Source organism: Schistocerca nitens, chromosome 4, assembly GCF_023898315.1.
Source record: "Schistocerca nitens isolate TAMUIC-IGC-003100 chromosome 4, iqSchNite1.1, whole genome shotgun sequence".
NCBI lineage: Eukaryota > Metazoa > Arthropoda > Insecta > Orthoptera > Acrididae > Schistocerca > Schistocerca nitens.
The window spans coordinates 786458677-786474389 of record NC_064617.1 but is presented as its reverse complement, the minus strand read 5'-3'; the positions used below and the strand labels follow the sequence as shown (position 1 = coordinate 786474389).

At 42.4% G+C, this 15713-nt stretch overlaps 1 protein-coding gene across 1 annotated transcript in view; it reads right to left on the bottom strand.

The window, feature by feature from the left end:
* Positions 1-15713, bottom strand: part of LOC126252566 (glutamate receptor ionotropic, NMDA 2B) — an 874952-nt gene that overhangs the window by 76967 nt on the left and 782272 nt on the right. Inside the window, exons 12-13 of the mRNA XM_049953467.1 lie at positions 10222-10457; positions 2098-2288 (exon numbers count right to left, since the gene is read on the bottom strand). Of these exons, the coding sequence (XP_049809424.1) occupies positions 2098-2288; positions 10222-10457 (427 nt within the window). The remainder of the gene's footprint in view (positions 1-2097; positions 2289-10221; positions 10458-15713) is intronic.

The following is a 15713-nucleotide window of genomic DNA, read 5'->3' as shown; positions in this document are numbered from 1 at the left end:
GGAGGATGAAATCTCAAATAATTGATGGACGTCCTCACCTGATCAAAGAACTTGGGGTATGGAGCCGTGTCCCTTCTTGAGTAGCCCAATAGATGGTTGATCTGATGGTAGGTACAGTGCTTTGACGGGCACTGTGTGTTCCCACGTTGAGCCAATGACACCATCAGTTATGACTGGAGTGGGCAGTGGGCATGGGACCATCAAAATTGGGCCATAGAGCAATGGGAACATGTTTTCTGACAAGAAAGATGATGTTTCTTGACACACCAGACTGATGGATGCAGCTTGATATGCCACTGTAATCAGGTAAATAGCTGCTTGAGACAATCACTGTGCCACAGATGTAGGCCAGTGAACATGGCAGTCATATGCTACAGGGACGTTCAACTGGGCTTTTGGTACCTGTGGTATTAATCAAAGGAACTATGAAAGCTGTGGGCTATGTGAACACTATTGTGGATCACCTGCCTTTTCTTCATATTTGATGTCTTCTCCAATGGCCACAGCAGCTTCCATTAGGATAACAGTATGTACCAAAAGGCCAGAATTGTGCCAAAGTGGTTTTAGGCGTGTGACAGTGACTGCACATCAATGTATCAGCCACCATATTCATCTGGTTTGAACCCAATATAACATATGTGTGGGACACTATCAGCTGCCAGCTCCTAGCCAACAGACTCTTAGTTCATAACATATGGCAGTTGCACTATTCGTGCACAGACAGCTTGTGCCACACACTTCTCAAAACCCACCAAGGACTTGTCACACATTGTCACCTGTGTGTATATGTAAATGCAAACAATGAATTGAAATTTGAAAAGTAACAATGTAGGTAAGCACTACAAATGGTCAGCATGGACTATGTAGATATGAGAATAATGAAACACGTGTAATGTGTTTTAACGAGCACCTGCTACCACTGCTTGTCAATATGAAAAAGAAAGTTTGGTTTTATTTTGAATGAGTGTAACTTTTCCAGCTGATGGCCAGCAGCTATAGCTAGGTAGCACTGTAAAAACTGTTAATGAGTAGCTGGCCATACTAAATCTGCACCGGTGGTGATTTGTGTAGTGATAGCATTTTGGTAGAAATAGTGCAATATGAAACTGAAACTATCTTGTCATCATTCAGTAAATCCCTAAAATAGCAGCTTCAGACTTGGCAGTTAGAAGTCTTACTGGGAAATAAGACTAAGTGGACAAGTTGCCAAAAGATTCCACATAATTTTTTGCTTAGTTCTCAGCCTCTCAGTTTGTTTTATGCCATTCTCCATCTCATCATATTTTGTATTTAGTTTTTCATTTAAAACACCTGCTATCAAGTTAATTTGCTTAGTGTATTTTATTATTTGACCATTCCTCTAAATCTTACCCTATATTTTACTTTCCTTTGAATAGATAAGCAGATGTGTCATTAACTTGTTCCCCATTCTTCCGAGGTTTTATCACAGAGATGTTTCCTATCATATCCTTTAACACTTCTCCATTTCATACTTTACCTTTCCCATTAATTTTTAAATTTTTTTTACAGAATCTCGCTTTCATGGCAATATTCGACACTAGTAAAGTTCTGTAGTTAAATTTCATGTTCAGTTTCCTTTATATTATCCTTCATCACTTAAAGCATAAACTGTTATGTGCTTTTTACCCTACCAATTATGATCAACAGTTTTCTGGTTCTGGTGTTTTCTTTCATAATTTTGGGTATCAAATTAACTGAAAACAAGCAATAATTTAATGAGCTCTAAACCTGTTGTACAGATGTATATGCTGATTTCCTCTAACAACCATACATGTATATTAGAGGGAGTTTGTAAAGAGGTGGGTTTTTTAAACAATTTTAGATATCTGAAGCATGCACATATCTGTAAAGAACAATTACAATACTGTATGATACTATTGGTCTAGAGAAAGCATGTAAATTATTAAGAACATGTAAGTCCACAGCAGATGATCACCTTCAGCTTCCACAGAATATATAGACACCTATTTTGAAAATATTTGTGTTAATCGTTACATAACTTCATAATAAACAGCAGAGTGAATCATTCTCTGTGAAAGTGTGTGATGAGTGAAATAAAAAAGTGAGACAACAAACCTTTGACTGGGTTTGATCCCTCTGGATTCCAGCTCCTTTTGCAGTTGCCTGATTTTTAGACGGGCTAAGTCGAGCTCGTGTTTGACCTTCCAGAGGTGCGTGTCACAGAGCGGATCTGAACAGCGATGATGTCTTAGCAGGTCCTGAGCTTCATAGACTGCTCCGCGGAAGGTCAGTGATTTGCCCATACTCTAGGAAGTGAAAGTAATGTGCAAAATGACATTTATTTCAGTTTTTATGTATCAGTCACATGGACGGAATACATATGGTATGCTGAGACTTAGTGAGGTTATACCTTTGGCACAATACAGCTGGTGTGTAGGGATTTCAGAAAGTAAGTTACACATGTCTCCCTTGCTAAGAGTACTGTGCAACAAAAGCGGTGCACTGCCAGGAGAGAGTAAATGTTTTGGGTTACCTGCCAACGCAGTTTTGCTACAGACGGATAATAGGTGCATCCCAGTTTGCAATTGAAATTCCACTGCATGTGGGAAAATACTTTAAAGCTCCAGTAAGCAGGGCAGTATGATTCTTATGGGGAAAACATCTCAATTTCACATAGATTCACAGTGAAATACTAGTGGCATGTGGAACAGCTGCAATGCTGTGCCCAGTCACAGTGAAATAATGCCATTAATTTGACGAGGGTCCCACAGATGCTGGTGATGCCGATTGGGAAGAAGACCGTCTACATTGACCAGCGACAATAATTTCCAGGCAGTCTTTTCGTCATCTGGGGGCAACGAGATTTTCCAACAATGAAGATATCCATACAACAATTCTTGACTGGCACAATGGCCAAGGAGCAGATTTCAGTTGTTGAGAGATTGAACGATTGGTAGGATCTTTCAACCTTTGTTTACAACAACTTGGTGACTATGTATGAAAACAATGTCATGTATCTGTTCCACTTTAAAGTGTAGTGCACCATTAAGTAAAAGTTACTTGGCCCGTCATAATAATGTGTAACTTACTTCTTGAAGTCGTCTCCTGTACAGGCTAATAAATTGCAGTCTAGTGATTCATACAAAATATAAAATTAATTTGTTACCAACTAAGAATAACTGGTTCTGTCCAAAACATTATAAATATAAGCTTGTGACTGTAAATGGTTGCCCACTGTACAGTTGATAGATTAAAACACCATGACATTTGCACTATTTTCAGGCAATTTCTAAACCATTTTATAAAAAGTGCAGTAAGGCCTATTGTTGTTTTTTTTGACATGTATCAGTATTTCATAATGTTAGCTAACAAAAAATATGTAGGTGGAAACATAACAGTCCGAAAACAATTTTTTTGTTAGTGGACACGACCACCTGTGACAATCGCAAAAATTGAAGTGCAGACATCATAACATTGGCAAGCCAATGTACAACAGCAAACATGAATGCATTGCCAACCACGTTCATACAGCCTAGCACCTAAGGGACGCCAGTAACATAGACAAAAGTCAACACGTCAATCTAGATTGAAGGGTCGATGTTACAATCAGATTTATCTTTATGATGATGACTTTTGACATGTTACGGGAATGATATCCCTGCAGTTTGTCCAGGAGACATAATTGGCGCCTAGTAACAATGATAAATACCCAATTAATAAACCATACACCCAAGCATATAATGTTGTTGCTGGCAAGGACAATAAGTATGCAGACCCATATCTGTCCAAAATGTCACAGAGAATTTTTCCCCTCTCCCCTAAACCTCTACGCTTCAAAAACTTTGTCCTGATATTTCCTAGATGGGACTACGTTAATGAGTGTAACAACCCAGGTGTATGGACAACAGGACAATCTGACTCCTGTGAAACCTCGACAGCAACTAACCTTTTTTTTGCAGAGGTGACCGTAGACCAGTTGGTCCTAGCCTTTCTGAGGCTTTACCCCTGAGTGCAATCAAATATTTATTACTAACACATCCACCCCACTCGTCCCCCTATCCCCACACCGTCACCAGTATTAATGCCTAACTAAACTTTAGAATGAAAAAGAATATTCTTTGAACACTTTCATTTTTAAAATGAAGGAAGGTAAATGAATTTAGTTATTGTATTAAACTATGGCCTAATTAGGTAGCGTGACAACTGGTATGTAACAACCTTTTCTCTTTTTTGAATGGTGGATATATGTTTGTTGCAAGTGATAATCTGTAACTCCTTTTCAGAAAAAGAGCTTACTTTCGATAATGAGGATAGACACCTGTTACAAAACATGCCTCCTCTGCAACTCTCCTTTCCCAAGCGGCACTTGCTTCACCCACACCCTGCATCCCTATATAAAATCAACCAAACTGAAATATGTGCTTTGTTGTTTGGCCTACATGTTTGCCTGACTCCATACTTCTGAACTGGCAGAAATTGGAAGACTTCTCTTTGTCTTATCACTGCAACTAATTACAAAAGTAATAACAATAACAATAGTAACAATGGCAATCGGTACGCAAGCGACAGCATGCCCACTCTAATATGTTCCCAAAATGCCGCGCATAAAAACGGGATTCTTCCGGGGCTCATACCTCGAGTCAAAGTGTCGGATAAGCCTTAGGCAAGGGAACAGCTCTAAACGCAAAACAAGGATCGTCTTAGTATCGCTATGCTACAGTACGGAGTCAAAGTATGTAGATAGTTCCTCCTGCTTAGGCAAATAGAGCGAATCGGTTGGTTCCTTTTTGAATTTGGTGTCGCTTACTGTGGGACTTAAGAGGCTTATGCAGGCACCATCAGTTTATGGTTGTTTGTTAAAAATTCTCCTAAAAACGTTTTTAACAATTTTTGCGTGCCAAAACAAAGACGCGAATTCCAAGATGGCTATTCACAACAAATGGCTCAAATTTTTACGATATAGTACTAAGATACCGATATCGAGCAACGTTGAAAATTTTGTTACTATGTTTAACCGTTTTTGAGATACAGAGGTTCACAGTTACCCTACTTGTACAGGTAAAACACGCACGTAAAATCCGGAATGAGTCTGTAAAGTGACGTAGCACGGAGACATACGCTGCGAAGTGACTCCATTATCATCTGAAGGGTTCTGGGAACCCCATGCTGTGGTACTGTAGCACAAGCAAAATTTTTGTTCATGTATAATCCAGTTGAAGATGTAAAATTAGTTTTACGTTGTTTCAGTTTCACGTAAGCTATCAAAATTTTACAGACCCATAAAGTTCTTTTCATATGAGTGATATGCTCTGCTGTGGCAGGGAAAAGAAGGGAACCAGCGGAAAAATGCTCCTTTCGGAGCACAAAAAGGGGAATATGCTCCTGTTTAAAATTTCGAGGAAAATTTTTTAAAAGTGCTGAGGAAGGCAGTATGAGGCAGCTGGCATCTCACTTTTCAGCCAGAGTCTTTTAAGCAGGAGCATGTTTGCCATTTTTGTGGTCCGATAAGAGCATTTTGCCGCTGGTAGGAATATGAATAGTCATAGGACTAGTGATAGCAATAAGAATAGCAACAGTAATAGTAATAATAAATGTGTGTAGCGGGTGGGCTGTGTGGCAAAGATGATGTTCATATTTTCGTTTCACATGCTGTAACCTCCACCACGTCGTGTCACACATTAGATGTCAGTATTTAAGGAAAAAATTGTTGGGGACTTACGTAATCAGTATTATCGCCTTGTGAACTAGTGGTAATCAGTACACCCCCAATTCTTTAAAGAAACGGAGATTCTTTTTACGTTGAAAGTGAGAAAAAGTTTGGAAAAGTTTTGAAATTATGCTTAAAGGTTGTTGGAAGTCGCTAAATGTTCTCATTATGAAACACCAGATAAATATAGTCTGGCTAATTTACGCTCTGTTTTAAACAAAAGCCAGTTTTTCACACATATCGATGTTTATGACGTTATTTCTCTTGAACTACGTGTCATACAGTGATATAATTTTGCTCGTACATGCAGCTGTACCATATGGATACTGTCCGCAAATTGTGTTGCGAGTAGAGTCTGTAGCAAAGAAGTAATAAATGAAAATGTTATGTCTGATGCTTACGTTCTACAGCGAAAATGTAGTAGCGCAAGTGATAAACTTTTCTCCTTTTATCGTTTTGTGGGAGCGTCAGCAAGAAAAAGTTTCGAGATTATGTGTAAAGCTTGTTGAAAATCGGAAAGTGCTCACATTCTCAAATACTGAATGAATAAAGTCCGGGTAACTGCATGCCGTCAGTCACGCTGCCTGAAGACGAACGCACAGTTTGTAACTGTAATATTGTCTTATTGTGTCGAATTTTTAACACAAGATTATACTCGTCAGGGGTTATTTCCTCCCAGTTGGGTACCAATGCAGTAGTGCTTAAATTATAGGTAGCGGAACCATAATTTCTTATAATCAACATAATAAAACCAAAACATTTAATATGAGCTATAGGTGCCACCGTCTGTCCCCGTAGCAGTGTCACCTTGCTCTCTAACTCTGCTCGATACACATCGGCCAAGTCGAAAACTTTCGTGACTATGACGTCATGTTTTCAGTTGCTGCTAGCCGCAACTGCAGCATGTCCCTGTCCACTGCATCACGCTGGTCATTCCTTGTTACGTCCACTGGTGCCGGTGCAGCTGCAAATAATAGTTATGTTACGATTTAATACATGTGTAGTATTTTAAATATCTAGTGCCGATTTGTTCCACGGAGTTAGAAAAAATAACGCTGGAAGGCCGTTTTTCAGTTTCTCTATACGTCCATCCACTTTTGCAATCAATCCTGTAGTGTTACACACCTTATTAAGACGTTTCAGCGTTTTAATTTTGATCTGGTGACCAAAGATATAGGTGGTTTTGCAGAGCATCCCACTTTTTAAACTTTTAATGAGTTCGTACACTTTCTTCTGTTGAGAGAACCAGTAGTAGTTGCCTCAATTGCCGCTAGCATTCAGGAGAGACTTCTTTTCAAAGTTATGCATATTAGCCAATTATATTAATGAAAAGGGACCTCTTGTCGCCGCATGTTATTTCTCCATACGCGACAAGAGGTACCTTTCTCTAGGCTCGGTAGTCATTGCTTTGACGACGAATTTGAGTGTTATTTATTTCGATATTGCTTTATTTTCGGTCGTAGCTTGTAGAGGGCGAAGTAAAGTGCATTAAATTGCAAAATAAATAAATAAATAAAAATAAAAAACAAAATATATGGTTTTGAGGCTAACCATGTTTTTCGTCGATACTGAACAATTGACTTTGCCGACAAGAGGTTCCTTTTTGCTTTCCGCCTCACTTTTGCTATCATATACTCCTATAATTATGAAGTACGTGTTTCAGTAATTGTGGATAAAATGAGCTTGTCCATAAGCGTGTTGCAATTTTATTTTCCGGCAGTGTATACCACAAAGCCTTTTGGGATCCTGTATCCTTTTCCAGTCCCGTCCCTACTCTTCCGAAGAGGGCATATATGTAATATCAGTAATTTACACCAATTTAAGCTGCTGCTTTGACTTTGTCTTTTCTGGTTATCTGGATTCGAATACACCGAAGATTTTTTGTGCAGCAACTTAGTAATTTGCACTAATTTAAGCTATTGTTTTGACATTGTTTACGTTGGGCCTCACCAGTAGGTAGAATGAGGGAAACATGTTGGATTAAAAGCTAATGTACCATCACAGTTTGCACATAATACAAACTCAGGCACACGATAGGAATAAAATTGCTATTGTAATTATGGAATAATTAACGATTAAAGTTCCGATATTCCTAGTCGTCAAGAGACAGCGATTTTTATGCTTTGTTAAATCAAAAATCTATTTTTGTCCCTAATAGAAATATGACACGATGGTTTTTCAGTCAGAATTAAGCATACTCATGTTTTAATTGGTTTTAACAGAACTGTAATTACGACCATATAGAATTGTAAAATTTTACTCGTACAGAATTTAATTAATTGAACCTAGGTCTTTTATTCAATAAAACTAATTGTTCTGTTCACCTGAAAATGGTAGGATGACATTCTTTTAAGTCAGTAAAATAGTATGTGCAAATTAACGAGGTACATTGTCATAGTGATAAAACATGTAATTTATAGTCTTAAAGAAACACATTATGTCTTGTCTTTGTATGACGTTATTCTTTTTTATTTCATGTAAATTTCTACATGATTTGGGAAGATGTATGTAAAAATTTTAATTGTATAAATCGAAAATTCAATATGTAACAATGACAGTAATTAATTAAAACCATATAAATACCGGGTGATGAAAAAGTCAGTATAAATTTGAAAACTGAATACATCACGGAATAATGTAGATAGAGAGGTACAAATTGACACACATGCCTGGAATGACATGGGGTTTTATTAGAACCAAAAAAAGTTCACAAAATGTCCGACAGATGGCGCTGGACAGCAAAACATCAGTGACTGTGCATGACAATCGTGTATAAACGGAGCTGTAATGAGAGAGAGAATCAGATGCCCCAGCAGTCCCTGAAAAGGCGCTTTTAGTGAAGCTGTATTATCAGAATGGGGAATGTGCTAGTTCGGCGTTACGATCCTATCGCCATAGGAAGGGGATTCGAACGGGTAAAGGTCCGTTGACAAATGCAGCTGTGGCGAGAATGATTTCGAGGTTCGAAGCCACGGGTTGTTTAGACGATAGACCCCGTAGTGGCCGACCGAGCACAAGGCGTAATGCTGCTGACACTGTTCAGGAAGAAATAGAGACTATAGCGGGTTCGTCAATGCACGGGGAAGTCAGCGCTCGTGCAGTCACACGTCGCATCAGCATTCCATACACTACTGTTTGGTTGGCACTGAGGCGTACCCTCCGATGCTATCCCTACAAAATCCACCGGCATCATGAACTGTTACCTGGCGATTTAGTGAAGCGGAGGGCATTTGCGGTGTGGGCGTTTCAAAAGATGGCGGAAGATGACGATTGGTTTAGTAACGTGTTGTAGACCGACGAAACTCATTTCACGCTCCGAGGGTCCGTCAACGCCCACAACTGCAGAATTTGGGCTACAGAAAATCCTAGAACTGTCGTGGAAACTCCATTGCACGGTATGGGTTGGATTTACCACATCTACGGTTATCGGGCCTTTTTTCTTCGAGGAAATGAGTGATTCTGGTTTTGTAACTGCTACCGTGACGGGTGAGAGGTGCGCCGATACGTTACAGAACCGCATCATCCTCAGCCCGGCTGATAAAAACCTGCTGGAACGTACGATGTTTATGCAGGATGGTGCTCCACCCCATATTGCTAGACGCGTGAAAGATCTCTTGCGCGCGTCGTTTTATGATGATCGTGTGCTCAGCCGCCACTTTCGTCATGCTTGGCCTCCCAGGTCCCCAGACCTCAGTCTGTGCGATTATTGGCTTTGGGGTTACCTGAAGTCGCAAGTGTATCGTGATGGACCGATATCTCTAGAGATCCTGAAAGACAACATCCGACGCCAATGCCTCACCATAACTCCGGACATGCTTTACAGTGCTGTTCACAACATTATTCCTCGACTACAGCTATTGTTGAGGAATGATGGTGGACATATTGAGCATTTCCTGTAAAGAACTTCATCTTTGCTTTGTCTTACTTTATTATGCTAATTATTGCTATTCTAATCAGTTGAAGCGCCATCTGTCGGACATTTTTTTGTACTTCTGTATTTTTTTGGTTTCAATAAAACCCCACGTCATTCCAAGCATGTGTGTCAATTTGCACCTTTCTATCTACATTATTCCGTGATTTATTGTTTTCAAATTTATACTGACTTTTTGATGAACCGGTACAGGTGATTTGTACGCCGCCATAGGTCAGTCTTGGACCGAATTTTGTTTCAACAGCATGTAGTCAGACTTCGTACATTCGCCGCCGCCGAACATCTAGCGTGCGAAATAAAATTCTCTGTGAGCAAGAAGTACTGAAAGTTATTTCTATCATTGCATGATTCCCGTGTGGCGATGCAGTAACACCAAGATGAACCTACGGCAGCATTAAGAAGCAGCATCCCGGATTACACAAGATACGTATTATTTTATTGGCGGAGGATATCCGTGCTATGACGTGGTATATTAATCATTATTTTTCTTATATTAAGCAACGATACACTTCCCAAACTTCACCCACAAAAACATTTTTGGCATGTCATATTACAGGTTTCATCATAACGTTTGAGACAAGTGCGTGTGGAAGGTACTCACGAGACTGATGAGGGCGCAGCAGCCGCCGCGGTCGGTCTTGGCGAGGTGCTTGCGCACGTACTTGAAGTAGAGGTGCTCGAGCAGCAGCAGCACGGCGGCCAGCAGGATGCCCGACATGAGCAGCAGGAACGCCGACAGGAACTGCTCCAGCGCCAGCGGGTCGCTCGACTTGTGCTCCTGCTTACCGGGCTTGCACGTGCCCGTCATCCAGTAACGTCGCAGGCGCTCCAAGTCCCCTGCAGACCATACGGTCAGACACACAGTCACAAACACTACTCGACAAGGCGAAACGTAGACCGGATAGAGCAGGAATTAGCTTGCTCGCGTGACGATGTACAACCGTCTTCTGAACTGCTCTCTCATAAAACTGCAACACAGTGTAGGCGGCAGAAAACAAACGTCAAAATGCATTTGGCACAAAAGTTTTCCGAGCATCATACCGCGTCTGACATGTGATTGCATTTTCACGCAATTTGGGTGCATAGATTCTGAGAAATCAGTACCCAGAACAACCACCTCTGGCCGTAATACCGGCCTTGATACGCCTGGGCATTGAGTCAAACAGAACTTGGATGGCGTGTACAGGTACAGCTGCCCATGCGGCTTCAACACGATACCACAGTTCATCAAGAGTAGTGACTGGCGTATTGTGACGAGCCAGTTCCTCGACCACCATTGACCAGAAGTTTTCAATTGGTGAGAGATCTGGAGAATGTGCTGGCCAGGGCAGCAGTCGAACATTTTCTGTACCCAGAAAGGCCCGTACAGATCCTGCAACATGCGGTCGTGCATTATCCTGCTGAAATGTAGGGTTTCGCAATAAATGAATCGAATGAAGGTTAGAGCCACGGATCGTAAGACGTCTGAAATGTAACGTTCACTGTTCAAAGTGCCGTCAGTGTGAACAAGAGGTGTCCGAGACGTGTAACCAATGGCACCCCATACCATCACGCCAGCTGATACGCCAGTACGGCAACGACGAATACACGCTTCCAATGTGCGTTCACCGCGATGTCGCCAAACACGGATGTGACCATCATGATGCTGTAAATAGAACCTGGATTCATCCGAAAAAATGACGTTTTACCATTCGTGCACCCAGGTTCATCATTGAATACACCATCGCAGGCGCTCCTGTCTGTGATGCAGCGTCAAGGGTAACCGCAGCCCTGGTCTCCGAACTGATAGTCCAATGTGCTGCAAACGTCATCGAACTGTTCGTGCAGATGGTTGTTGTCTTGCAAACGTCCCCATCTGCTGACTCAGGGATCGAGACGTGGCTGCACGATCCGTTACAGCCATGCGGATAAGATGCCTGTCATCTCGACTGCTAGTGATAAGAAGCCGTTGGGATCCAGTACGGCGTTCCGTATTACCCTCCGGAACCCACCGATTCCATATTATGCTAACAGTCATTGGACCTCGACCAACGCGAGCAGCAATGTTGCGATACAATAAACCGCAATCGCGATAGGGTACAATCCGACCTTTATGAAAGTCGGAAACGTGATGGTACGCATTTCTGCTCCTTACACGAGGCGTCACAACAACGTTTCACCAGGAAACGCCGATCAACTGCTGTTTGAGTATGAGAAATCGGTTGGAAACTTTCCTCATGTCAGCACGTTGTAGGTGTCGCCTCCGGCGCCAACCTTGTGTGAATGCTCTGAAAAGCTAATCATTTGCATATCACAGTATCTTCTTCCTCTCGATTAAATTTCGCGTCTGTAGCACATCTTCGTGGTGTAGCAATTTTAATGGCCAGTAGTGTAATTGGTTGCTACGGTGCAGGGAGTGGGGATCTGCTGTTGTCCAGTGCTTCTTGCATTGTTTGCTGTGGCTGACACTCATCGACGATGAGGCGTGGGCAGACGCATGCCGCGCGGCGGCAGTTACCCGCCGGTAGCGCTCGCGTCACGTGTTGTTGGTGCGGTCTGTCGCTCTCTGAGGGCTGACAGCCAGGATGGGGCAAGCTTGTATCCATCCTCGCTGTTCATGTTGTTAGGATGTTTTATTCTTCTACGGCTCCTCTGATCTTGCGATTCGTCAAAGCCGGCTGCTTAACCAGTACGCGGGTTTCGTTAAACTTGATATTCTTGTCGCGGACTTGTCGGTGTTCGGCCACTGCAGACTTACGCACGACGAATGTAGCGCTCGTGCTCTCGTATGCGTGTTCCTATCAGCCTGCGACCAGGAGGAGAAAAACGGGAGGCCACGCCTCATCCGCCAATGAGCACCAATCATAGCAAACAGTACAAGAAGCAATGGACAATAGCAGATCCCCACCCCCTCCACCGTATCAACCTATTACAATAATGTTCTCGCTCCTTCCACTTCAAGTGACCAATCGTAACGATGACCTTTTAAAATTATGACGTTACGTCACGTTCAGTGAACGGCAGTGACAAATTATAAGCGACTCCTCACAGCTACGCACATCAGTAGTCCCAGAAGAAGGTCAATGTCACTGCGGCCGAAAAATTGGTTTCTCCGGTACAGGTTTTTACTTTATGACGCTGTACCACACTTAGAAAAACTTTTATTTCAAATGACTCTGGTCACGGAAGCCTACGCAGTCATGTCAGAATGCACTGCTCGCATAAGCAAACGATTCGCGTTTCAGCACTGCCGCACAGGTAAGTAGGAATGACGACATTTTCGTTCAGTGTACAGGGTATCCCAATTATCTTGTCATCGCCAGATGGCTTTTTATAAAATATTATAAAAACAGTCTTGATAGCATAAAACCACTTTTATTCATAAGTGGTTACTGGTTTCGGCCCAATGTGGATCATCTTCAGACTATACTCCAGTCACTACGTGTGGAGATGACGGCACGGAGCAGGAACTGAGTACCACTTGTCGACTGCTCAGTGGGTGCTATCCACAGTTCCTGCTCCAAGCCATCGTCTCCACTGGAGTACGGTACGCAGATGATCAACTCTGGGTCGAAGCCGCTCACCACTTACGAAAAAAAAAATCTTTTAAGGCGGTTAAGTCTGCTCTGTATAATATTTTATTACTGCGATGTATGTATGCAGACTCAAGTGGAATGACAAATTGTACCAAGCTCAGGATTCGAACCCGGGTTTCCTGCTCACTCGGCAGATTTGCTAACCACTATACCCCTGGCACAGTGGATTTACTCAACTACACGCCTCTATCCTCAATCCAAATTTCCATTTACAGCTCAGATCACTAGGATAGTCCATGCATTTGTGCAAAGCCACTATGCCAGGGGGGTGTGGTGATAGATGCACATGCGCAGTGAGCAGGAGACCTGGTTTCGAATCCCGGCCTTGGTACAAATTTTCATTCGTCGCTTCGGTCTGCATATACAGGGTGATGATGATGTTTGGTTTGTGGGATGCTCAACTGTGCGGTCATCAGCGCCCGTACAAAGTGACAATTTTTTCATAATCCTATTTTGTACACAATCCAGTCGAGCCACTTGCACCAATTATGATGATGATGATGATGATGTTGAAACGATGACGACAACACAAACACCCAGTCCCCGGGCAGAGAAAATCACCAACGCGGCCGCGAATCGAACTCGGGACCTAGAGGCAGCAACGCTAGCCACTGGACCACTAGCTGCGAACTCATATACAGGGTGAACATTAATAACACCTACAAATTGCAGGGACGGATTACTGACTGGAAGTGGAGGAAAAAAGGTCCGGAAATGCATCATTGCCACGGTGGATGGTGCTGACGAATGATAGATCCTCTGAGCACGTGCAGTGTGTTCCTTGGGTGTTTCAGGTTGTTGTGTCTGACGCAGCGCACTATAAGAAGCATAATGGTTCGGAATTCATGTCGGGAAAAGCCAAGATGGTGTTTGTGTACGGCCAAGCAAATGGACGCAAACGCTCAAAACTGGCTTGAAAAGTTGTATGATGTGGTCGGTGTCTTTGAGGGTACTTGTTTTGGTACAGCCATCCCGTCTTTCAACCGTTTACATCTGTGCGGCCTTACACAAACACCATCTCGGCTTGTTCCCGACATAAATTCTGGACCATACTATTGCTTACAGTATGCTGCGTCAATCACACAGCCTGCAACACACAAGGGACACAGGGCACGTGCTCAGAGGAACGTTCGCCGGCCGCTGTGGCCGATTAGTTCTAGGCGCTTCAGTCCGGAACCGCGCGACTGCTGCGGTCGCAGGTTCGAATCCTGCATCGGGCATGGATGTGTGTGATGTCCTTAGGTTGGTTAGGTTTAAGTAGTTCTAAGTCTAGGGGACTGATGACCTCAGATGTTAAGTCCCATAGTGCTTAGAGCCATGTGAATCATTCAGAGGAACATTCATTCGGCAGAACCATCTACCATGGCAACGATGCATTTCGGGCCACACATTTGAAGGACGTTTCTTCCTCCATTTTCAGGCAAGAATTCGTCCCTGCAGTTTTTCTGTTTTATTAATGTTCAACCCGTATAGACTACAGAGGTTTGAAACATAAAAACGTCTCTGGAACCAAATAGTTTCGTTTGACATTTTATTACCAGTTTGTTGCGATCACTGCTGTTCCCGATATGTTTATAACGATTATAGATTACTTTTCGTCTAGAAGCAAAATAAAAAAGTAGGCTATCAAGTAAATGTTGTTTAGCTACTAATGGAACATTAACCAGTATGATTGTTTCTTGTTACTTTGTTAGTTACGAAAATATGAATAGCGGTACCTCTTTTTTTAAATAGTACTTAAATTTTTTATCCGATAATACACTTCTCTGCTCAATACTTGTTCAAAAACGTATCACAAAGTACTATTCACGTAAACATATTGCTATTAAAAACGAAACATAAATTTGATTTTGACTCTCCCCAAGTAGCACGCTGTGTAAGCACCGGGGCAACGTAACACTTCCACTTGCTGGAGTTGAAAGTAAACAAATGGAAACACATATTATTGCAATTGTTGGTCTGCTTATATTCTCTATAAACGACCAGCATTTCTACCTTCTCTTCGTTGGTGTACATTCTGGTCACACAATCCTTCAACTCAAGATGGTTGGTTGATTTACCGCCGGCCGCGATGGCCGTGCGGTTCTAGGCGCTTCAGTCCGGAACCGAGCGACTGCCACGGTCGCTGGCTCGAATCCTGCCTCGTGCATGGATGTGTGTGATGTCCTTAGGTTATTTAAGTTTAAGTAGTTCTAAGTTCTAGGGGACTGATGACATGACCGAGCGGTTCTGGCGCTACAGTCTGGAACCGCGCGACCGCTACGGTCGCAGGTTCGAATCCTGCCTCGGGCATGGATGTGTGTGTTGTCCTTAGGTTAGTTAGGTTTAAGTAGTTCTAAGTTCTAGGGGACTTATGACCTCAGCAGTTGAGTCCCATAGTGCTCAGAGCCATTTGAACCATTTGAACTGATGACATGAGATGTTAAGTCCCTTCGTGCCCAGAGCCGTTTTCTTGTTGATTTACCAGTGTGCACTTCTCCCTTCGTCTCCATCTGTATATTGTCAACTGCAGAGTCAA